Consider the following 25,649-nt stretch of genomic DNA (forward strand, 5'->3'; position numbering starts at 1 on the left):
CATCATGGAAAAAGAAGGAGAAAGGAACGATATATACAGTAACCATCAAAACATAAAACAGAATCAGCTGAAGTATTACTATCACTTAATAGTGAATAGTGATAAAAGTGATTATTCGTGATGATTAGATGTAAAATATATGTATTCTGTTCCCTATGTTTAAGCCTGGAGAGGAGACCATTCCTGGACCTCGGGAGTCCGTGTTTGAGTTTGAGGACCTCCAGCTGCTTCCTCTGAGAGACGTCGCAGTGATGGGAGGTGAAAACTTCACCCACCAGTTTGGCTTCAGTGTCGGACCTGTGTGTTTCAGCTAGAGGAGACCTGGAAGATGTGTCATCTCAGAAGACTCAAGGACAAAAACCTCTGTTAAAATCATGGACCCTAATGAGGCAGCTGAAACAGCTCTTTCAGTTTCTGAAGATGTCACGTCCTTTTCCTTTTTGTTTTGGCGGATTTTATCTCTCAAATTAAGTGACTCTATTTTCATGAATTCGAGAGGACACAAACGTCCCCAGGCTTTTTTTCACAGAGAAGTCAATTTTGTTTACAGAGACGTTTATCTTGTATTGAATAATTTAAAAATGTATGTTTTGTATCCTTTATTATACAATGGGGTTATTTTCTGTTTGATTTTTGTTATGTACTTCGGGGCTCCGTCATAGTCTGCCCATTTTGTATATAAAAGGTCAGACTGTCTTAAATGACCTCTTAACAATGTGTTCTGTGCTGGAGACACTGCTACTGTTGTCCCATAGGCTGTATGTGACCAGGCCAGTAAACTCACACGGAGATTCCACTACTTTGATACTGTGAGTGAACTCATGAGTCACTTTTCTCCAGGTGCTAATCAAGTTGAAAGACCAACCTTTATTTAATCTCAAAAACAAAAGAGGACAGTCTCTTTGTTTTCTGCATACTTGATGCTGTCTGTTGTCAACTGCAATACAACACTTTGTCTATAGATTTCAGTTTCTTATAATTGTATGTTTTTTTTTCTCAGGTATGATACATTAATATACACATGGGCACTGAAGCTGCTGTTACTGCAGCATGTTAGTCAGTTTTATAGTTTAAATATTAAAACAAGGCTTAGGGAATGTTAAGAGTAGAAATGTTAAAGGATCAATCCATGAAATAACCAATACCAACACTGAATTGGTCTTACTAATTAGTAATGTGTGTCCATCCAGAGCCTGTCATGTCTTCTTCCTCTGTGCCATTGAGCCCCATCATGTCCAAACACTTTTAAAAATACATCAGTGACCCACACACATAGTTACACTGGGTGACCTGCTGCTTAATTACTATGAACACATAGTAGACTGTAGTTTATTTGGACTCAATCCCACATACAGCATCCTGCTGGAAATACTTGCTAGAGCAACACATTTGCATTCATCTGCTGTTGCAAATAGTCCCCAACAAATGCACCGATTACTCCTGTGTTGTTTGGTTTGCATTTTCAGAAGAGACCAATGAGTTTGTTGACAATTTTATGGCGATAAGGAAATGCCAACCTTATCCTTTAAAGTGCTGAACTCGTGAACAGTTACCGAACAAAAAGTTTCAGTCATGATCACCATTCGTTAGCAATAATGAGCTATGTTGCATTGGTCTGGCCTTGGTTAGCAATTAACATTAACAGATAAAGTAATTAGCAAATGACAAACTAGCCAATTTATTACCAGGTCAGTCCTAGGAGTCCGAATGAATTAGCTGACATAATCCACTCTGCTCGCTACTGTATCTAGAAATGTGTCTGTATCAGCAAGAAAGCTAATATGAGCTAACATTAGCCAGCTAAAACCACAATAGCACAACATATTTCACAAGTTTTGGAGTAATGTTGGCTTTGACTTTGGACTTTTTTTTGCCACAAAGACTCTGTGATGTGGTGGGTGCTGTTCATGTGTTTGACTTCAGCAGACTCCATTTCTAAGATGATGTTTCCCAGTGTTGCACAGTGTTGGTACACAGCAGAGGGGAAGAGAGGCAAGACACTCAGAAACGCTGTCCATTAGGTTAATTATTTACTGTTCTAACAATAGTAATGTTAAATTTATATTCAAAAAGCGATACTGTTATTTTCTTGTAAACCAAAGACTGAAGTTTACAGATCCCCCTGTTTCCTCACTGATTAATTTATTTCACTGTACTGTAAAGGCTTTTGCTTAAGTTTGGCTTTAGACAAAGTGCAGTACCCAGGACCTGCAGAGTGTCTTTGGCCCCCTGATGAAAAATAAGTGCCTATTACCATCCACTTAACATTGAGTAATTGCTGTCAAATGGAATTTCTGCTTCATTCAATTTGATAAGTGCTTGGCTCCAGAGAAAAGAAGCAAACCTTGTAGCTTCTCGGCAGAATCAGGATTTGGTGTTTGTGAACCCAGAGGCAGTCAGCAGTGACTGATGAGTAGCGTGCTGTACAGTCTGCCTGGAGTAGGGGTTCATTTGAGTGAGATCTCAGGGAGTTTGTGGTGAGAGCAGAGCCTATGAGCTCAGCCAAAACAGCAGCTCTGCAGCTGGAAAACACCTAAACTTCATTTTCATGCTTTGTACCAAATTTTTTATCTTAGGCCCTGCAAGTTGTACATGAGGTGGAGTAGTGCTACAGCTATGTAATGGGGAAGAAATGTACTTAATGTCATCTCAACCAGACAAATTGGATTAAGGTTTAAGCATCTTTGCCTTGGGTTTGTAATTCTGGCCTGGTGTTTAATAGTCAGTTTTCTTTATGTATTTAGATTTGTCATATCATAATTCCATATGATTGGCTTAGCTGGCTGAGACAGATCATTATTACTTTATTTGTTTTGTACAAATTATCATTTTTAGAAATAAGAAACGACATGCTGGACATCCGTCTTGTGTGATCCCTCCATCAGCTCATTCAAAGAATTGTGTCAGCTGAATCAAAATAAATACATAACTGATATGTGATGACTCTGTGTGTTTTGTCATTAGTGTTTTAAATTGTGGCGCTAGATGAAAAGTCATAAGATCATCAAATTCAAGATCAAGTTACTCTTACTGAGGGAACCAATGTGTTGCAAAGTGATTTGAAATTATTATTAATCACAAAAATTGATGGATTCAATTCTCATGGTGGCACTTGAGGACAATCTGGCGATCTCCAGTCAGCAGGATTCTGTCCCATCATCCTCTGGAGACCACGAATGTCTGTATTAATGTCATTTCCATCCATCCAGTTCACCACATTTTCAGTTTGGACTGACATGGTAGACAGACATTAGATTGCATTGGTCTTTTACAGGATTCGACTGACTCTTCCTATGCTGCTGGGTGGCTGCCTTTCTTTTGCTGTTCCAAGTGCACCCTGCTGCTGCCCATCAATCAGCTGGCATTCAGAATGTGAATCACCTACAACAGAGCACAGCCAGCCAGGCTAAGACCAAAAACAGGTTATCAGAGGTATCTGGTGCCCTATCAGCTGTGCCTTAGCCGCCTGCCGAGAGACAAACACAACAGGCAAATACATGTTACTCAGGATTCTTCATAATTTAGTCTTAAAATCAACTTGAATTATCACATTTGTTGACTTTAAAATCGCTGTGTCTTCGTTTTTTGGTTTTGTTTTGTTTTCCTTGTTATTTGGTCCCATACATGCCCATAATTTTCTAAGGAACTCACATGTAACTGTAGATTATTTGGAAGGTACTTCCAAAGATGATGTTATTTGGTCACATTTGCTAATATTAGCCAACATCAAACATTTAAATGAGTGACATGAAGAAAAGGGCTGTTCAACGGATACACCTTCAGTCAATTGCAGTTAATTACAGCTTTAATCTGCACAACATGCAAAACTATCTACAGGCAAGTGCCCACTTTATAGTGAGGCAGTGTAGAAGTGTAATATCCAGTGTAACATGTAGTAACAAGTACTTGAACGTACCCCCTGCTATGATGACCTAATTTCCCCTAGGGGATTAATAAAGTTATCTATCTATCTATCTATCTATCTATCTATCTATCTATCTATCATTATAGCTGGGAACATTAATGGGTTAACTCTCAATACGTCAGATCACGTGCACACGTCACACGACGCACAGCGTAAACTCCCGTCAGCTCTTACTTCTCCGCATCTCTACTGTGGTTGTTCGTTCGCTAACTTTAGCCATGTTTCCCCCAGTTTAATTAGTTTGACACTTCATGCAGCAGCAGGTCGTCTTATGTAACATACGGGCGATCCTCTGTGTCACATGTTGGCCCTTGTGACAGCGCAGACGTGTCACTTCCCATTCAGGAAGTAGATAGGAAGCTAGCTAGCCCCTCGTTGCTAACTGGCTAACAGCTGTTCAGCTTTCAGGAGAATAACGTCGCTGTGAGGCAGCCAACCAGTCACTAAGGTGAGGGGGAGGCACATGGACGTGGGACCAATATTTGAATGATTTAGTTTTTTTTAAGTGCATGTCAGTAACGTTTGGGTGGCACGGAGGTAGCTAAGTAATACATTAGCCCACTTAGCTTTTAAGAGCTTGGTTCTGGAACGTTATTTGACCACGACACAAATTGAATACATTTAGTACGTTTTGTGCACGGTAACTGAAATCACCTGCATTTTTAAAAATAGCGAACTCTGCTCTCATCTATTTAAGAAGACTTTGGTAAAAAAAAAAAAAAATGAGCTGCAAGACTTCCAGAGCAGCATGTCATTGTCAGAATTGTACTCCACTAGCTTTTGAAGCCTTGACGTTCATTTTACTCGTAGTCTGTGAGAAAGCTATCTCACAAAGACTACGTGACCATCTCAGGGAACATCACTGTATTTGATCAGATTTCTCGGTGTGTTCTGAGAGCTCTCCTGGGTTTTTACATCCGTTTCTCAAGAGCAAGTGCATGTTCACGTACAAGAGCTTCTTTGTCGTCAGCTGTCCGTGGTACTGAAGAGGATGATGTTTTGATGTTCAAGTATGTTTATTGGGATGCACCATTTGCAAAGAATGCATTTTCTATATTTAAGATGAAGCATCATCTTAGAAGGAAGTTAAATAAGGTTAGGTTGTTGATCAATGTTGCTGCTGCTGCTAGTGGCCCTTACAGCTCACATCAAACCTCAAATTATACAACTCTTTAGTCTGCAAAGTAAAAGCACAGCAGCACAGGCCTGTGAAGGGAGAAACCAGCATACATACACATGTGAGGGTAAAAATGAGAATATGCAGTAAGGAAAACTGACTGACACACAAGTTATCTCAGTGATCATGGCTTGCTGGATGCTGCACCTAATGTCTTGGTATATGCAAATCAATCAAAGGATTCAAGAGTTGTGGCTGCTTTGGTGGAAATCAATCAATCAATTCTATTTCATTCTTTGTTTGGTCCTTGATGCAGGTTTATTTAAATGTGTACTCTCCCTTTTTGTAAAAAAGTTAAGCATGTAAATCTGTTTTAGTTAAATGCTGGTAAAATTAGCATAATCTGGTTCAAAAAGACATTTCATAAACTACGACTTTTTACTCGTGTGTGTGTGTGGGTGTGTGTGTGTGTGTGTTTTACAATGTAAATACCTAACATGATGATAGAGATCATACAGATAGTCATCAGTTACGTTTCAGCACAGCGATGGGATGCGCCCTACTTTCACATTTTTCCTTTCGCATGCTCTTATTTTAGGAAATAGTCACATTCCAACTGACTGTGATTTTTTATTATTTTTTTCTTTTTCACCCTCTGAGTGCAGCTTCTATGACCTACGACTGTCCGCCCCGATCAGAAGATGTATCCGCCTTCAAGAAAGGACTTCATCTCTCTGACACTCAGTGATCCGCACAGTCATGCCTACAACAACGGCAAACACCGGAGACAGTCCTGCTGGCGGGTGAGTGCTCCTGTAGTGCAGTCTGCAGTATAATCCAGACAGGCTGGATTTCTACTACTCTGAAACTGGGTGTGATGCAAGATGAAGAGCTTGAGTCCGGCTCGAGTTTTTTTTTTTTGCAAATTCACACCAGACAAGGTTGTGATCTGTCGCTCTAGGTTCACGGTGCATGTACTTTTATGTCAGGACCCAATTAGAAGAGTAGGGCTGGGTATCACCAGGTACCTCGCGATACGATACTATCACGATATTTTGCCCACGATAACGATAATATCACGATACAGCGATTCTGCGATAATCGATATATTGCAAGGAATTTCATCCACGATACATCACGATATCTGTGTCACTGAAGAAACTCAGAATTTATTGACTGCACTGAATCCATTTCACAGGAATTACAAAATATTGTCAATCAATTTCACATGAATGACAGCCAAGTAAACAAAGAGTATATTGCACAGTGACTGTTCTTAACACACACACTGACTACAACTATCATTAAATATCTATATGTGTGGGTTTCAGAGCTACTTAAACCATTTTTTAAAATTTTATTTGGTTGTATACCTATGTTTGAATAAAGATAAAGCTGTCCTCCGAAAAGGGGTGGTGGGCCAAAAAAAAAAAAAAAAAAAATGTATTTATTATTTTTTTTTACATTTTTAAATATTGGTATTTGGCACCAGTGTATCGATAATGTACCTCAAGACGAAATATCGCGATATATCGTAGTATCGATATTTTGGCACACCCCTATAGAAGATGGGTGACAAATTAAAGGACAAACCTGAATAAATGGGTGGAAGAACACAACAAACACTGATGCTCCGAGATTAGGTCACTTCATGGTATAATAAGTCTGAATAATTTGCTATGGCGTTCACAGTCATCGTATCGCAGGCTAGCTGAGCACCTATTGAAGATTTTAAAGCCACATTGACAGAGCTCCCCACCACTATGATAATAGAACAATTAAATAATGAATAGAAAAGAAAGGATGAAAGAGGCTGTTGTGGAGGCTGACTGAAACTTTGTGTTGCTTTCTCCATTCATCTGTCAACTGACGTTATATTGTGATGCAGTACATTTTCTCAAAAGCCAGTTTAGGGGTTATTTATGTGGCAGTCCTGTTAATGACACTGGCCATAAATCAGTCCTGCTCATTGATTTGCAGCATTATCCATAATGGTCTGATTTAATGAAACCGGAAATATAAAAAAGGGGTTGCACTTGGTATTAAGTACGGTATGGAACGATTTCTGGATGTCGACCATTCATATTGTCGCATCGCCCTGCCCTAGGTGTTGTGTTGTGTTGTTCAGTTCTGAGTGACTGTGGAAAATGCAAAAAAGGCCTCCGCTGTAAGAGTCTAACTGCTCGGTCGTGTTTCCGATCACTCCACTCTGATGGAACATCTGTCCTTATGAAATGCATCTTTTGTTGTGACAAATCGATTCCTTGGGTATCAGCCTGCGTTCCTCTCGCATCCTTTGTTGTGGAGCAGCCTGAACTTTCAAACTCTCCTCGGATAAAAGCATCCCCCGAGCACATTATGTGTCTGATCACCGCAGTGAGATAAAACAAACTCTGCTCGTCTCACCGTCTCCTCTTCTGTCTCCTTGCACATTATTCTTTAATCTTGTTTTCTTTACTTTCAAATATCTCACTCTTCTCACTCCCCCTGTGCCCTCTCACCATGATCCCCCCACACACACACACACACACATCTCCTTTTGTTTCTTTTGATATAAAGCTTTTACAGTACATTTTGGTGTCATTTCACATCAGATACTTTTGTTTTCTGTCTCTTGCTCAGGGCGGTTAGCTGCTTTGTTCACAGGTTTCCTCTTACTGCCTTGTACAACAGGTCTTGCAGCCTGGCTCGAAAGAGAGAACGTTCATTGTGCCTTGTGCGAGATAATTTTTGTTCACGTAGATGTGAGAGATTTGTTTGTTCTGTGTGTTCACACCGTTAAGTGCAACATAACCAGCCGCGGCATTTTCCGTCCTACGTTCCATCCGCATCAGCACACACTGGGAGCACCCTACGAGCAGAGGTAATAGTCAGGGAACGGAAAGTCGGGCTGTGTAGTTCTTCAAATGTGATGAAATGTTTTTGTTTTTTTTTTCTGGAGAGCTTAAATGCGTCATTGCAGAGGATAGGTCAGCGGTGTACCAACCCACAATTACACACATCAAGACGCTGCAGGTGCTGTATGTGGGCTCACACAGAAAACAATGGTGCGGGCGGTATGATGTGTCTCATACACTGCCGGTGTGTGTTACATTTAGTTTTATGAAATGTACTTCAACGTATGCCTTTCCCAAGAAATCTTCTTCATTTGTGTAGAAAGTCATTTCTTTCCATTCAAAGCCTCTTGAGGGTTTAGGATGTACGTCTGGCGTCATGTTTTCTGATGTGAACACTTTACAGTGATTGATGGGATTAAACCGAGCGCCAAGCAAATGTATGCACTGTACATAATATGAGCTTTTTTTTTTTTGTTACCACTTAATCTTTTTACTATAATAGCCTTAGAGTCGAAATAGATTTGTTTGTGTTTATTGGGGTTGTATAAATGATATTTATGGTGCTGTTAGATCGCTGTTAGACTGTCCTGTTAAGGAGTGATTCTAGAGAAAGATGGTCTCATTCCCAGGTCGTGGCTCGTTCCAAGGTATTTGATGACCTGAGATCAAGACTCAACAATGGGCTATCTTTCTTCAGAATCACTTGCTCCAGCTTCAATATAGGCGCGAGCCTCCTTTTGTATGTCGTGAGAGTGAGAGAGCAAGCGTTTTCTTTTTTTTAACCTGTAGTGAAAATGTTATTCAGGAAAGGCTTAATGGCAGCAAATATGGATTGAAGCAGTCCGTACTGTATTTTTTAAGGCACAAACATTGAGTGCATTTTGGGAAATGATTTGGACTTGAATCACATTAATTGGAAACAATCATACGCAGCCCCTACTGGAATCTAATTCTACAAATAATGCAGTTCTAATAATATTGATGTAGCCTTATCATTATCTGTAACTGTGCAGAAATACTGGTTCAGACAGAATGAACAGACGTGAAAAGAATGAGAAGAAAAGTTGCGCAGCGTTCGATCGATTTATCATTTGAATGTCAATGTTCCGGATGAAGCTTTGAACTATTCGATTTAGACTTGCTTGTCAAATATGTGCCCACTCTTATTATTCCCCCTACAAGTTTTGAACACATTTATTCATCCATTTTTAATTGAATATTTGTATAAATCACTATGTAGTGTTAAATAGATCATTTTGAGTCGGTTTCCTTAACAACTTCAGATCCTGATCGTAAGAAAGTATGCTTATTCAATCATCATTTCGACCTGATTACATCTGGCACTTCCTTTTTCAAAAAAGGCAAAATGGCAGAGTCAGCTCTCAAAGAAGTAATTCATTCCGTTCACTGAATTGAAAAGGCAAGCCCGCGCTCTCATTGACTGTTCTGTAACACTTTATTCCAGCGGTATATCAACAGACATTTATACTATAAAACCACTTTTATAGCAGCAGTGTCGATCTGGCTCAGCACCCCCCGTACCTGCGGGTCTTCAAATTTAGTGACGCTTTATTGCTTCTGAGAAAACCATTCTCTGCAAATCATCTTCCTCTGAGTAGCTTGTTCGCTCAGCGTTTGCTCCCTGCACAGAGAAAAGGATTCTCTACGTGTTTTACTGGGTTGACAAACCTTTCTTTTTTTCGTAGCTGGATCCAACTGAATTCTTCCACAGAGATAAACAAAACAATCATTTTGGACCAGACATTAAATTCACAGTCATAATGTTTGAAAGGAAAAGGTGTACTTCAATTCTGCACCTTTCTACAAGAAAGATGTAGATTTTTTTTTTTTTTTTTTTTTATGTTTTTTTGTTTTTATATACAGGGAATGTTTTAAACTTAAATTCTTGCTATATCTTAGAAGTATTTCTAACAATATTTAAAATATACAACCAAACCAAGAGATGGAAAAACATTGTTAAATACGTTTGTCCCGCAAACAAGGATATTTCAGTGTCGTAGCAGCCAATGAACAGTAATATTACAATAAACAATGATAATGGTAAGGAATAAACAATATAAAAAAAAAAGGTAAGAAATGGAATAGACTCGTAGGTACATAATATTGTACAATATGAACATTGTAATTGTAAATAGCGTGGCAGTGTATTGTTGCGGCAGTGTATTATTGCTCGAGTTGTAGAGGAATGTCCAATCCAACCCAAGCTCTCGAAGAGCAGTAACAGATGCAGGAAGCTGGGCGGGGTGTCTGCTTGGAGGATGACTGGAGGATTCTTCTCATAGGGGGTTTTTCGCCATCCCCCTCTCATCTGCTTTTCAAAGTCTCCCTCCCATCTTGTCTCCACAGCTCTGCCCGCCTTCTGCGGAGGCGGTGGATTTCGTTGAGGGGCTGGATTTATCTCAGCTGCTAAAGCCTCATTTTCCATCATTAGCTTGGTGGTCTGATCTGAAAGTCAAGCTCAGAGATGTAAATCATAGCCTGCCTGAGGGGAAGCATTTACCTTATCAAAGGTCTTTGCTGGTGTTTGCTGTAATTGCTTCAACATCTCTGTTAAAGTCTCATAATCTGTCCTGGGCTGCTGAAGTTGAGCTCAGGGACATTAATTGAAGCCTAATCAGGGGACGCCTCGTGCCCTTTACGGTCTTTGACTGGTGTTTTCTTCACTTGACTGGACAGGTCGGCTAAATCTTCATGATCTGTCTTGGTTTGTGTTCTGCTCTGTTTTTCTGATTAAAAGCTGCTGAAAGCTCAGAGGTGCAAATCATAGCCTGCAGTGGGGAAGCATCTACCTCATCGCAGGCCTTGGCCAGTGTTTTCTTTAACTGCTTCAGCACCTCTGCTTAAGCTCCACCCCATCAAATATGGTGTGTCCAAACCCTTTGTCCTCAACCTTGAGTGAATAACATCTGTCAAATGGATGCAGTAGAGTGGTGGAGGTGGCCAAAGCTTCCTCTTGCCGACATGGCCTTTTCGAGGGATTTTGGATGGTGCCTCCCAAAGTTTTAGCCTCTAGACTTTGCCTCTTGTTAATTTAGAATCTCTATTTGGCAGCTGAAAGTGTACCTGCTGGCTGTGGTGCACCTTCAGGTACATCAACACAATCCACTGGCTGAAAAAGGCTGTGAGATACAGTCAAAAGCTCTTCGGGAGGAAAAAAAGCTAATGAATGGCCCAAATTTTAGGCCATATTGTTATTCATGATAAAAATGTCAATTATTTGCAATCCCCTCAAAAGCACCTAGTAGTGCAAAATATAACACATGGGATTTTGACAGCATTCATCAGTTATGTGGAAATAATGACTAAATGAAGCCTGCCAAAAGAGTACACTTATGTGATAGCACGATATAAAAATGTGAAATGTTATATAGTGTCATATCAAGAAAACAATGCAAGTCAGATAAATATCAAAGATTTTAGGTCAATTTGTTCCAAATCCCTTTTCATTTTAAGTGAATTTTAAATTCAGATCCAGAAGATTTGTGGTCCATTGATATCTGTGGCTGTGCTCTTCAGTCTGTTTTGTTGTCCATTCCATTTTACTGTAAGATCAAAGTAAGATGACAACTGTGAAAGCTTCCTAGATGAAATGGATGTTGATGGTTCTTTTCAGGGACAGACCAACAAAAATGAATGAATCACCTTTAATCATCTCACTGCTATTCCGATCACACCCTGTCAAAAAAACACATCACATTGAGTCGGGGTTCTTCTGGTATTTCCGAACCCAGTGTAAGGAACATAAAGAAATCTTTACAAAAGGTGTAAAGATGTTGGGCCGAACAGAACATGTTGCTGCTGTTATGTTGATGGAAGTACAGCACAACAGTACAATCCCCCGAGATAAAGTCTGCTGTGTGTTCCGTCTCAGCTCGCAGACGATGGCTCAACAGTTTCACGGTGTTGCACAGGTGTTAATTAGAGCAGGTAACAGAGTGCCACCGCCGCCTGCTAGCCTTCTCTCCTGAGAGACCCGGATCTGTCCCTCCCTCTGCACTGCTGGTTGAGCTTTTCGATTGTTTGCCCGTGAGCGGCCGCTGGGCTTAACGCATCAGGTGGAGAGAATGTTGAGTTTAGACAGAGTAAGTAAGACGGGGGAAAGCTTTTCCTTTTTTCACCCTGCTATTTTTGAATGAACAGTTTGTGTAATATTTTAGGACGGGGATGACGTTTGAATCTGCTGACACACGTGTGATTTGAATTCGGAGCTGTTTGACGTGTTTCAGTGTAGTAAGCTCTGCTTTTTGTTCATCCGCCCACAGAAATGGAAGCAGCTGTCTCGGCTCCAGCGAAGCCTCATCCTCTTCCTGCTGGCGCTGCTGCTCATATTTGGACTGCTCTCGTATCCCAGCCTGTCAGAGCAGTGGAGAGGTAAACAGTGCCCAAAACTCTCTCTCTCACTCTCACACACACACACTCTCTCACACACACACACACACACACACACAGGCAGAGATAGAGACAGAGTCTGTCATTAATTTTAATGGTATTGCAGCGTGGTGTGTTGAACTGATGAGTTGGATAGCCCGTGTGTTGTGTTTGGCAGTGATGATAAATTGCAGTGAATGACTAAAACACCTCATGAGACGCTGTGATGGCTTCTGTCTTTGTTTAGTTTTCTGCTCATGTGTTGCGCACACCTGCTCAGTTGAACTCTTGTTTACCTCTGCATGTAGTGCATTTGATTTTCAGATCACTTCCACACTGGATAAATCTGAAAATGCTTCTATTTTCTATCTCTTTTGGCTTTCCATCCACACAGAGCTAGCGCGTTTTCACACCCTGAGTTCCCCGGAAAATCTCCCTCCAGAGTAGATAAATCTGAAAACTCTTTGGATTTTAGTGTGGACTGAGTTTCGGTAAAGGCTGATATACTGTATGCCTGCCCAGAGTCAGAAAGGTGGGAGGAAGACTTCCTGTGGACATCTCCACGAAGATTCTGTTTTTAAAGTTAGGTAGTGTATTTAGTCAGGCTTCTTTATAGTGATGAGTGTACAACATAGTTAGCTTGCATAACATGGACTTTGTGTGTGTGTGTGTGTGTGTGTGTGTGTGTGTGTGTGTGTGTGTGTGTGTGTGTGTGTGTGTGTGTGTGTGTGTGTGTGTGTGTGTGTGTACAGGGTTGTCTGACAGAGAGGACTGGCTGGAGCTCAACGACAGAGAGTTGAAGACCATTTTTCCTGAAGTGAAGTCCCCGTTGGGTCAACCTGGAGACAAAGCTCCTGGTCCTGTGGCAGGGCCTAATCTTGGGCCAGATGTGGGTCAAGGTGCTGGTGCCGGTCCCGGTGCAGGTCCCGGTGCAGGTCCCGGTGCAGGTCCCGGTGCAGGTCCCGGCGCAGGTCCTGGTGCGGGTCCAGGTGCAGTGGCAGAGCCCAGAGGACCAAACATCCCCATGCTGGCTAAACCTCCCACTAAGGTTAGACTTGTGTCCAATCTTTTTAATTTCAGGGTCATCTGTCAACATCAATCAATAAGTGAAAAAACAAAAAAAGGACAAAAAGATTCTGATTCAGATTCTGATGTTAACTGGGAGTGTTGCAATTACAATTCCTTATTGAAAAGTTCCTCTGCCTGCTGCCTAGAACACAGCTAGCTCAACTGTAGCCTGCAGCTACGCTTTCAGACACTTGTATTCTGAGTGAACAAAACCGTTCAACTGACTGGTACTGGAGTTAGCTCTGACAGCATCAGAGCTGTTAGGTCTACTATCTTATTCAGATCTCCTTTATTGATTTGTTTAAGAAGGGGGTTTACTCCTTTACAACACACTGAACTTCTTTTCTTCTTCTTCTTTTGTTGCTTATTTTCTGTTGAAAGTCGTTTTGGAGAATACACTTTGAACTAACCTGAAACCCGCCAGGATCAAGTCTAGATGTTGCAAAATACCCCTTTTCTATTTTCTACTTTTCAAAGAAGAATTTAAAATTGTATAACAGTTGTCAGGGCATCCTTTGATCTTTGATCGGATTCATATGTGATACTCCTGTGATGCCTGTAATGATTAGAAACATTTACATCGTGAAAACATTGTGACCTTAAAGGAGAACTTCAGTCGATTTAAACATGCAGCTTCATTGCTCAAGCTACCCTTGACTTGCCAGTACCGAAGACGCGAACACATTTGGTCCAACCATTGCAGAGCTCCGTGAACTGAGACTTAGCATTGACAGCTAACAGCATGGGGTCAGAACTTTACACTGTGTTTTAAGCGTCTTAACATGCTCCACATCTCACACCGAATGTTATGCAACATCAGCAGACATCTTACAACACAGCACTGTAGCGTGTATGACTCAAATGAATAAAAAAGTAGTTAAAACAGTGTGTTTGTGCAAGCAGCTACTTACCTGTTTGTTGACATCCGTGTGTTCCGGTAGCTAGACCAAACTAGCATATCCATCGAGTGTGCACTTAACAGGCTTAACAGGCTATTGTAAGGTTCATGGCTCATGACAGGCTGTAACATGGACATGTACATTATGAACAGAAACACGAAAATGCTGGATTACGTTTCCGTCTCCGCCAGTGAGGGAGTAAGTGCACGCTCGACAGATTGACTAGTGCATGTTTAAATCGACCGAAGTTCTCCTTTAAATTTCAAGGTCGGATTGAATTGTAGATTTGGAGAAATGCGACATTAATTTTATTACACATTCCAATAACACTCAAGAACGTTACACCTACATCAACACAACTATAGTTACATAAAGAAATGTTTATGATTTGGCACTTAAATAATAATGAAATAGGTTCACGTGGATGACTCCATATTATTGTTGATGGAGTGATCTGTTTTTGTGCAATTCCAGGTTTGCCACTCTTAACACCAAAACACTTTGTGGACTATATATTTGGATGCCTGATATCCCTTTACCATGAAGTGTTCAAGTTACCCCTCCTATTTCTAGCTCTCTCCATTTGTTTATCCTCAGAAAAAGACATTCCCAAACAAGAGGGGTCCGCCGAGCCTGCAGAAAGAAGGAAATATTTCTGACACAGTCGGTGGGGAAAACCACCAAGAGGTGGTTCAAGATGGAGAAGGAGAGGAGGAGGACAAAGAAAAGAAGCTTGTCAGGTGAACTGTTTGTTGTTTGCTATTTTTTTTTACGGATAAGAAAACCGTATGGAAGTTGGAGTTTTCTAACTGTGGAGAAAAGTGGGTGACATGTTAAAAATGATATGACTCAGACAGTCAGAAAAAAAAAATAGTTTCCAGCTGGACCATATAGACTTTGTTGTAGTACTTGTATCAATAATTGAGGCATAAGACATGTTTTTACTCATGCAGCTGGAGAGGAGCGATGATCGAAGCCGACCAGGCCACAGAGCCTCCACCCTCAGCCAATGAGAAGGATGCTGCGGCTGCCCAAGCCCCAGCCAATCCCGCTAACACTATCCCACTGGAAGGTCAGTACTGAAATCCATCATACATCTTTGAATGTTCTGTAAAATATCATAAACTGAAACAAAGAATGTCCATGACAAGTTCCCGCAGTCAAGGGTCATGTCTTAACATGTCATCACAGTGACAAACAAAACCCAAAGATTTTAATTTAAGGATGATGTAAAATAAAGAAACCTTAAGTTTCAGTCCCTCCTGATTGTTTTCAGTCTCTTTTCTGCTCTTTCACGGATATAAAAAAGTTAAAAACTTCCACTGAAAAACCTTTCCCTTCAAGCAGATTATTTAACTCATTGTCCATTTCTACTGGTCTATGCTGTTTAAAGCCCAACCCTTTTTTTTTTTTACTTAAATTTTGAAAATTTCTAACTTTAACAGGATAAAGCTCAAAGCGGCAGCAGTATAGACACATGGCACTGAATATTCCTGCCCTGCTGAGAGCACATCCTTGGAGGAGGCACCAACTTTTGAGATGACACTTTTCATTTCTTATTCATTCCTTTCCTGGGCCTTTTGTTTGTAGTTTCAGCTGGAGCTGTGGACAGACTGGAGGCGGTACGTGATGCCTTCAGACATGCGTGGAAAGGATACAAGGACTACGCCTGGGGTCACGACGAGCTCAAGCCCATCTCTAAGTCTTTTGGAGAATGGTTCGGACTGGGATTGACTCTCATTGATGCTCTGGACACCATGTGGATTATGGGCCTCAAAGAAGGTATCGGATGTCACTTATACCCCCTCTCTCTCTCTAAGGGCTGGGTGTCCTTTGAAATGTTTTCAATACTGCTGCCAAATACAACTCCAACATACATTTATGACAAAGAGTTTTGGCACAGAATTTAAGTTAAAGCCTTTTCTCCTTGCACAGATGCTTCTTTACCATAATTTGCATCCGTTTGCATCCACTCGCATCTTTCCATTTTGCACGCTATGTACAAGTGTATCTATAATTGTCACTCCAAGTTTAGCTTTGCATTTGGTCTAGAAACAAAAGAAGGGGAATACACCAGTTGTACACAATTACAGCAGCGGTCAATAGTTTACATACACTTGTAAAGCACCTGTATGTCATGGCAGTCTCGAGTTCCAGTGATTTCCACACCTCTCATTTTTCTGTGATGAAACGAGAGGAACACATACTACTTTGTCACAGAAAACATTCATGAAGTTTGATGAAGGAATGATGAATGTGCGCGTATACTAAATACTAAATAAATCAACCCTCCGCCTCCACCCTGCCCCCTGGTCCTCCCCATCCTCACAAACTACCACTGCTTCCCTGTCCCCCAATGCTTTTGCACTTATTTAATTGTGTAATACGATTAAACGGCGTGTAAAGCTTTACAGGCCAAGAACTTAAGTGTGCAAGGTGTGATGTGCGCAGTTGTCAAATCACATTGTATTCATTGTATTATATTCGTTTTGGATTGTGACAAAGCCTTGGTCAGAGGCTGTCTCGGGAGATGGTTACAAGACCACTTTATCATGCCACCTAAGGCAAAACATAAACATCCTTTATCCACGATGTCAGAAAAATGTATTCAAATGTAATCCTTTTTTCTGTCTTTCCCCTCCCACTCTTGCGCTCTGCCTCACTCCACACAGAGTTTGCAGATGCAAGGAACTGGGTAGAGAAACAGCTCACCTTCAGCAAGAACGTGGACGTGAATCTTTTTGAGACAACCATCCGTGTCCTCGGAGGCCTGCTGAGCACTTACCATCTAACAGGAGACCAACTCTTCTTAGAGAAAGCTGTGAGTCAGTCCATAAGAGGCTTTCTTACTGTTGCACAGCAGACAGTCTGAATAGAGCAGACAGAGGAAGCCATGACCGCCTGTAATTCAGTTTCTTCCCTCTGCTTCAAGAAAGATCTCGGGTCCAGGTTGATGCCTGCCTTCAAAACCCCCTCGAAGATCCCGTTCTCGGATGTCAACATCGGGAAGGGAACGGCCCACCCGCCTCGATGGACAGCAGACAGCACCCTGGCCGAGGTCACGAGCATTCAGCTGGAGTTCAGAGAGCTGAGCCGCCTCACCCAGGAGCCACAGTACCAGGTCAGGGCACCAGGAGGGCCTCCTTGAAAAATAAAATGTGCTATAGTGTGTCGCAAATAATTTTGATTTGGCATTACTTCCAGTTCTCTGAGGTGGAGTGAAAGAGCACTGGAGGCAGTTTATATTATATTTCCCGGGTTCAGATGGTTTCAGTTCAGTTAATATCAGACATTAAGTGCCGCTCGCAAACACTTGTGTGATTGAAGTGACAAGCTTGAGCGCGGATTTGCTTTGAATCCGTCATGTTGTCACTTTATGAGCGAATGATTCCAGAAACCGGAGCTCTCGCCCGCAGATTTTCTGCCCAGACTGACTCGAATTTCTATCGTAGCCAGAGCCAGCCCTGTGAGTCATAGCTTTTGATGAGCCCAGATTCATCAAAGTGTGAAATTGCTAATAATTTCCCAATGATAAATGGTATAAGAAGGTATTTTTCAAACATATTAGCCCACACATCAGCGGAGGTTTTTGGGGTTCATTATCTCATGTCTAGACATTAATGGTTGCTCTTTTTTTTTTTTTTTCAATCTTTTCAGGAGGTTGTGAATGAGATAATGAAGCTCGTCCACAAGCTGCCAGGCAAACAAGACGGCCTGGTGCCCATGTTCATCAACACCAACAGTGGACAGTTCACACACAAAGGAACCTTCACACTTGGTGCCAGGGCAGACAGCTACTATGAATACCTGCTCAAGCAGTGGATCCAGGGAGGCAAAACAGAAGACGAGTAATTATAACTTTACATTTTTAAGTCTGTGTTCAGTGATTGTGAGTGAAAACATTGGATTCAAGTTGGAGTAACAGAGTCATAGTAAAGCAAACTTGATGTCCATCACTTAAAGGAATAGTTCACCCTTCAATGGAAATTCAGTCAGTACCTGTTCACCCCCCATGCTGATGCTCATGGCCTGCGAAACATTTGTGGGGCTTCACAGCAAAACAGCTCTGCGGCATTCTCCTAAACAACTGAGGTAAACTGCAACTTGATTTGAATCTTGAAAATTGAAAATGAATATAAAACAGCTCCAGCCTGTCCGGCATTATCCAAGTCTCTGAAAGCTGTGAGATCCCCGATTGATATAAAAGCAAATGACTCCCTTTTTTTGAGCCGAAATCTTCACTGTAGCTCCCAAGCTTAAAGCGTTAGCACAGATCCCGCCTGAAAGTGTTTGCTTCCGCTCAACTGAGTGTTGAGGGTGAAAAAATAACGGCTTTTCAATCAATTCGGTGTCTCGGTGCTTTCAGAGACTTGGGTTACACTTGAGGAGCTGTGTGGAGCCAGTTTATTTTCAGGGTTTTTCTCCGTTCTAAAAATTTCTATCTACTTCGGTTGTTTCGGCGATTGTTGCAATGTTCCTCTGCTGTGAAACTCCAGGAATGTTTTGTTGACTGCAAAACTTCACCCAACTTTCTAACGTCATTGGGATGAGAAGACAAATCACTGAAGTACAAAACATTAATGCAGAGATATTTTGGGTGTATAGATTAAAGTTTGAAAGTTCTGAGTACCTTGGATTTATTTGTAGAATAATTCTGACCGATATTTATATCCGTAACACCTGCCGTTTCTGTTTTGTCCAGACTGTTGGAGGACTACCTTCAGGCTATAGAGGGAGTAAGGAAACACCTTGTGAGACAGACGGGGCCCGGCAGACTGACCTTTGTTGGAGAGTTGTCTCATAACCGCTTCAATCCCAAAATGGTACAGATTCTCACCATAAATCGATGTGCAAAATACAGGCAGTGTCGTAATCACAGGCCCCTTAATTATCCTCGGACCTATGGATTGTTGTAAAATACATATTGTATTCCGTGGGCCACTGTGTGAGTGGAAGTACCACGCACAGCACAAGAGCCTTTGATTGTCATAAGGTATTACACACACTGCCAAAACTCAATGAAGCCACAACCGCAGGCCTTGTGAAATCAATTGGCCTTTGTGCTTTTGTTGGATGAGTGACTGTAAAGTCAGTCTTTATCTCCGTCAGCCTGTCCAGTCAATTCCGGTCCTCATCATTATCTTTCATCACGCCGTCCCCCTGATTGCGCCTCTCTTTGTCTCGTCACTCTGCAGGACCACCTCGTGTGCTTCCTGCCGGGAACATTGGCATTGGGGGTCCACAACGGCCTCCCGCGCGACCACATGGACCTGGCTGTGGAGCTGATGGAGACGTGTCACCAGATGTACAAACAGATGGAGACTGGGTTGAGCCCGGAGATCGTACACTTCAGCCTGCAGGCCAGTGACGGCCGAGACGTTATTGTCAAGGTGAGGCTGACGGCAGATGGCTGGTATGAGATCGCGTTTTTGTCATCGACATTTCATTGTCGTCATTTTTCCCTTTTTTGCTTTATGTAATCCTTAAGGATTTTTTTGGAGCAGGTTGATTGATTGATTGATTGATTGATTGATTGATTGATTGATTGATTGATTGATTGATTGATTGATTGATTGATTGATTGATTGATTGATTTATGGATCGAAAAACAAAAAAAACGGTAATCCAAAAGGATGACATGCAAAAGTATACAACTTATTTCCAGCATGGTCCTTGGTGTTACACATAAAACAACTAAAACAAGAGGCAGACAACACAGAAAACAAAGAAATAAGAAACGCAAAATAGAGTTAAAAACTATCTAAAATATCTTATTCCATAAAATCTGCTGAACCTGTCTTTTAAAAATTCCGCTAGATGATGCTAGTTGAGTAGCAGTAGGTAAGCCATTCCATACCATGATCCCAGTATAGAAGAAAGAATGTTTACCTGCATTTTTCACTTTAGGTACTATGCAGGAACGAATGCTAGCCCTGGTGTTATGCCTATGCTGTGTGTCAATATATCTATTTGTTTTAGAAAGCACTGTCGTCTTTTTAGTGTCTTGTATCGATGCTTTCTTTTTAGTGCCGGATATAAATTATAATTCACTTTCAAACTAAAGTAGCCAAAGAGACTGAGAGCCCATTACTGATTCTTGAGCATGCCGAATACGGTTTTAATAAATGTGCAACAGCAACGTGCGACCATGACCTTCCTAACCTTTCTCAGCGCTCATTTAATTTTTCATTAACTCCCTTAGGTTTATCAAGCATCCAATATATTTCAACCATTTTTTTGTTTCCACTGCTGCCTTCATTAACCTCGAATGTGAGTGTGAAGCATCTCAAACATTTTTAGGAGCCCATTCTTATTCCAGGATTAAAAACGAAGGTGTTTAACGCAGATTAAAAAGCCTTTAATAACGTGTTTCTTTTGACTAATTTAGAATTTACGGCTGTTGGCAATGGGGAAACATTTATTTTATTCATACATTTATTCAGCACCAACATCCTCAGATGTTTGGTTTTTAATACACGGATTAATGTGAGTTCGGGGTTGATTGTCAAGGTAACGTAAAACAAAATAAGAGAATTAATAAAAAGTACAGTAAAGTTTAGGAAGGAACTTTGCTAACTTTAAAACCCAAACTATACTTTGGAGTCACATCCCACCAAAATGCTCTTGATTTATGTCTTTCCTTTTTATCTTTCTATGAAGGAAGTAGAGTCGTATGTGTGCCACTGTCTGTTGTGCAGTCATACTTTTGATTTCTGATTCCGTCTGCTCTTAACTTGTACTTAATCTTAACTTTAGCGAAGCTCGCCGTTTCTGCCCTTTTGATAAAAAGATTTTCATTTTCTGGGAGACTGACTGGTTGATAAAAGCTTCCAGAGAAATCTTAATTCTGTTCCCTTTTTGATGATTTTTAATATTGATTGACACGTCCTCCTGAATCCCCCAGCCTGCCGACAGACACAACCTACTGAGACCAGAAACAGTGGAGAGTCTGTTCTACATGTACCGATTCACCAAGGACACCAAGTACAGAGACTGGGGATGGGACATACTGCAGAGCTTCAATAACTACACTAAGGTTAGTTCATTTTAGACTTTTTTTTTATCACACCTTTTCATTATCAAAGCAATTTAATTAAAATATGTGATTAAGTCTTATTAGACTATAAAGCTGCGGGACTAATCTTGGCTCAGGGTCAGCTACAGACCCATCTAACAGACTCATTAGTGTCACTGCATTTTACCAGACTACTTTTCTAGAGTTTGGTATCTTGATCATACGCCTCCACTCCTGCAGGTGTCTGACGGTGGCTACACGTCCATTAACAACGTCCGTGACCCCGTTAACCCCGGGCCCCGGGACAAGATGGAGAGCTTCTTCCTGGGTGAGACGCTGAAGTACTTGTATCTGCTCTTCTCTGACGACATGGAGCTGCTCAGTCTAGACAAGTACATCTTCAACACAGAGGCCCACCCCCTCCCCATATGGCCCTCTCCACCCAAGTGATGTCACCACACAGGAGAGGTTCTGCAACGATTAGGTCCACAGAGTCCTGTACGAGTCCAAGACTGTTATTGCTGCTCGGTCAGGCGCGTCCCTCAAACAACCGTCCATGCTGGACTGCAGTGTGAAGCAGCGAAGCACATCAGTGCCGTCCGCCTGTTCTTTGATACGTTTCCATGTGGAGGAGTTTATTTTGTTTGGTTTGGTTTTTCCCTTTTTTCTTTATTTTTCCTAAGGAAAATGTTTGTGTTAGAGCTGGTCTCTAACGTGAAAAAAAAACCAACAACACTTTTTTCAAATCAGTCGTGACGAGCTGGCACTGAAAGGAGACAAGACAGAAGAAGTGTGGAGGATTTATTACTGTAATTGGATGACTGGTAACGTGTGTGTATGTGTGGTAACAACAATCAAGTCTTCCCTGAGTTTGTCTTTTCCATGTGAGGTCTCCACCGAGCTCTGCACAGACCGATTCATTCGGTGAATCTACAGAAGTGTGAAGGTGCAGTAAGCAATAATGGAAATCTGTAGGGCATTTTCAGTAGATTAGAAGTAATCTGCTCTGGTTGAGGAATCCCATATTATATTGTAAATGTATTGCTTTGACAACATTCAGTGACCTTTCTTCTCCTTATCATATTTCCATTATGTAGGGGTGGGTGATCTGATGACTGCAGATCGTGATCAATCTCGAAGGCGCCCACAGTTAACTATTTCAGGCGAATCGTCGAGATCATGGTATTTAATTTTCTCTTACCTCCGTTTTATAACTTCATATTACCCTCACTGAGTAAAGGGGTCTGCGGTGTGTGAACGAGGAGGCTATGCTGATCGGGCAATTTACTTCACTTGGCACTTCTTTTGGTGAGACACTGTAAATAAAGCATTGTGAGTTATAGCAGCATGGCGGACGAGGAGCTTGTGCCAAAAAAGAACTATCTTTGATGCGACATTGTGTTTTAATGTTGCAAGTGGGGAAATTTAATAGGCCGCAATTGCGAAAAAAGGTCGCGATTTAGATCTCGAATTGTGATTAAATGGATTGTGATATGATTTATTGTCCAGTTCTCCTGCCCCTGATATTACATTAAAGTATAGGGAATAACCCAAGAGCTACACAAATGCAATTATTTAAAACCGTCTTGGAGAAGCCTGTTTTTTGTTTGTGTACATGTTTTCCAGACAAATATATTTACATGTTCTTATGATGGTTGTTTTCGGTTGGCTGTAACGGTTATCGTCAACAAAAAGGGACAGTTACAGAAATTTTTAAGCCCCAGAAGGCACTTTGCGGTTGCTTACATGTATATATGTAGCATTAATTATCTTCGACACTCAAGAAATGAAAGGTTAAATGTGTTAAAGCTTACTGCACATTCACACCTCCTGTGTTTTTAATGGGAAATCTGGTTGTTGTTTACTGAGCTTTTTCATTTAGTGACGTGGTGAGTAGTGATGGGTTTGAGTCATCTCTATGAATGTGTGTGAAAGGTCGACTGAATGAATCAGTCTGGGCTAAACACACAAAGACATCTTGTTTTATTGATGAATGTAAGCATTTGTTCTGTGATTTATTTTTTTTATGTAACATTTTGTCACAGCGCTTGTCAGCAAGTGCATCCACGTGCACTCTAATTCCCCCCGGCTTTTCATCCTGATATTCTAGTCACACTTGTTTTACACTACAGAGGGGGACTGATTAAGGCTGCCATGCAGTCTTTAAATCTGCAGTTGCTGTGAAGTCCGTTCAAAAGAAACCAACTGGGTACATTATCATTTCCTTTGCCAGGGACAGTACACATTTGTCCTGTTTTCCACAGGCGACTTGCTCAAAGAATGAAGTTTTGTTGAGTTGTATTCTTCATACTTGAAGGCGTTTGATTCATTGCTGTTTAGCAAAGCCTGACTCCCCTGTCAAATGTGATGTAGAGCAGTGTGGGAGCGCTTGTTTTCCATACAGTAGCGTTGACAAGCGAATTTGAAGGACATTTCCATTGTACTGGAGGTGCTGCTGTGAAGATGACTGAACCCAAGCGCTGTTATTCCACTATCACGTTCAACTCTTCAGTCCAGAAGGATCCGAATTTTGGATCGTTTTAAAACCGACCGCCATGTTGAAGTCTTAACGGTCATTGTTAATGAACTTCTGTCCAACAGAGAGCCATATACTGACCCACGTCATTGAATGTGCACTACATTTGCCAATGCTCTGCTGTGCCTATTGATATATATATTGTGCTCTAGATGTGTGGTTCTGTTTTTTAATTGCTGCTGTATCAGTGGTGTTTATTTGTGAAGTGCTATGAGGGGAAGATAGATGTATGGCTTGTAAAAAAAAAAAAAATATGGGTGTAAATATTCTGTGCGGTTTCTAACTTGTCTACTGAATCCAACCTGTGTTCCTGATGATTATTATTGAGCCCTTTCTGGTCTTAAAGTTCTGCGGCATCATGTCAAAGATTTTCTGTTTCAGGCAGGTCAGGTTCACTGTCTTTTTGTCTGTGTTTTTCATGGCAAATTTGGTGGCAGTCCATCATAATCTGAACCTGTTTGAGAACAAAAGTCATTAGGATCCATCCTCTTGAGGACAACGAACAAAATGTAATGGCAGTAAATTAAAGATTTGATCGATTGAAATATTAAGTCCTCTAAACTGCGTTTCAACATTTATGAGCATGGAAACACTAGGGGTGGTGAGAAAAATCGATTATTGATTAATCGTGATTATAATATTGACGATTATGATTCGATTATTAAATTTCCAAAAATCGATTTTATTTTTTTTATTTTTTTTTATTTTTTTTTAAATTGTAATACAAACTGGAGTCCTCCTCTTGTTGGCTTCCGCTACATGGTCCACAGTCTGGAGCCAAGATATGTTATTCCATCCCGGAGCTTTTTCACACTTAAATCGATTCCAAATCTTTACAAGGAGACAAAGCTTTCCGTGCAAGTGTCCCTCAACTCTGCTCACAGGGTAGCAATAACCTGCGATGCCTGGACATCCAGAGCTACAGTCTCATATGTGACCGTTACAGCTCATTATGTCAGCAGTTGATGGAAGCTAATGTCCTACGTACTTCAGACGAGAGCTATGGATGATAGCCACACAAGCGCAAATATGTGTGACTTTCTCAAAACAATGGCAGACGAGTGGGGAACAGAGAAACACGCCCTGGCTAACCCGTTAATAATTGAAAATCGAATCGATAATCGTTAATAATCGAAAATCGATTTGTAATCGAATCGAGACTTCAATAATCGGAATCGAATCGGGAAATTGGGCCGATTAACCACCCCTAGGAAACACTGGATATTTTTGACAGGAACATTTTCTAGCTGTGTTTGTGGCAACAAAACCAGGCGTTTTAAGCTAAAACACGATCTTTTTCTTAACCCTTACCAAGTGGTTGTGCCTAAACCTAATCGGACCGTAAGCAAGGATAAAACTGACAAGACAAAGCATTTTGATTCCTGTTTAATTTTTATCTAAACCGTTTAGTTGGAGTTCAATCTTTAAAGCAGCTGGCATAAATGGCAGTCAGGCATTCATGGAGACTGATGTCTGATAATTCTTTGCTCCAGATTGCAAGAGAAACAAATTAAATGTCCTAATTAAAAATACATCGGGGGGGAAAAACGGCTAAAATTGATATGAGCTGAACATCTGTACTACCACTCGAAATTGGTTCTTTCGCTGTTTCATGGTTTATTAAACCCATTTTAATTCCTGGTGCGCAGGAATACATGATTAAATGAGAGATTCATTACAGTCCTGTCATGGGAAGGTGGAACAAGACGTACATTTGATAAGTTTCTCAATTAACCTTGAGTGTAGATGTGACCACGATTAGAGTAGACCCAACCTGTGAAGAAACAGTTACTATGCTAAGACCGTTACCTCAGTCTAATTATACATAAACAAATCTGAAACCTCCAACCCTCTAAAGATCCC

General features: G+C 41.1%; 2 protein-coding genes across 3 annotated transcripts in view; both read left to right on the forward strand.

The window, feature by feature from the left end:
* The window catches only part of LOC115593330 (collagen alpha-1(I) chain), a 116,031-nt gene extending 113,096 nt beyond the window's left edge, over positions 1 to 2,935 (forward strand). For both annotated transcript variants that reach the window (XM_030436848.1, XM_030436849.1), the window contains one exon: positions 165 to 2,935. In XM_030436848.1, coding sequence (XP_030292708.1) covers positions 165 to 314 — 150 coding nt within the window. In that variant the 3' untranslated portion in view covers positions 315 to 2,935. The remainder of the gene's footprint in view (positions 1 to 164) is intronic.
* Positions 2,936 to 4,058: 1,123 nt separating this feature from the next.
* On the forward strand, positions 4,059 to 24,082 carry man1b1a (mannosidase, alpha, class 1B, member 1a). Its single transcript, XM_030436824.1, has 14 exons — positions 4,059 to 4,373; positions 5,708 to 5,845; positions 12,163 to 12,271; positions 13,021 to 13,316; positions 14,833 to 14,975; positions 15,189 to 15,307; positions 15,826 to 16,017; positions 16,908 to 17,056; positions 17,168 to 17,356; positions 17,893 to 18,083; positions 18,938 to 19,058; positions 19,431 to 19,625; positions 21,140 to 21,271; positions 21,491 to 24,082. Exons 2-14 carry the CDS (start codon positions 5,744 to 5,746, stop codon positions 21,698 to 21,700), a joined length of 2,148 nt encoding a protein of 715 aa, XP_030292684.1. The 5' UTR covers positions 4,059 to 4,373; positions 5,708 to 5,743; the 3' UTR covers positions 21,701 to 24,082.
* Positions 24,083 to 25,649: the final 1,567 nt, after the last annotated feature.

Source organism: Sparus aurata, chromosome 12 (assembly GCF_900880675.1).
Source record: "Sparus aurata chromosome 12, fSpaAur1.1, whole genome shotgun sequence".
Taxonomy (NCBI): domain Eukaryota; kingdom Metazoa; phylum Chordata; class Actinopteri; order Spariformes; family Sparidae; genus Sparus; species Sparus aurata.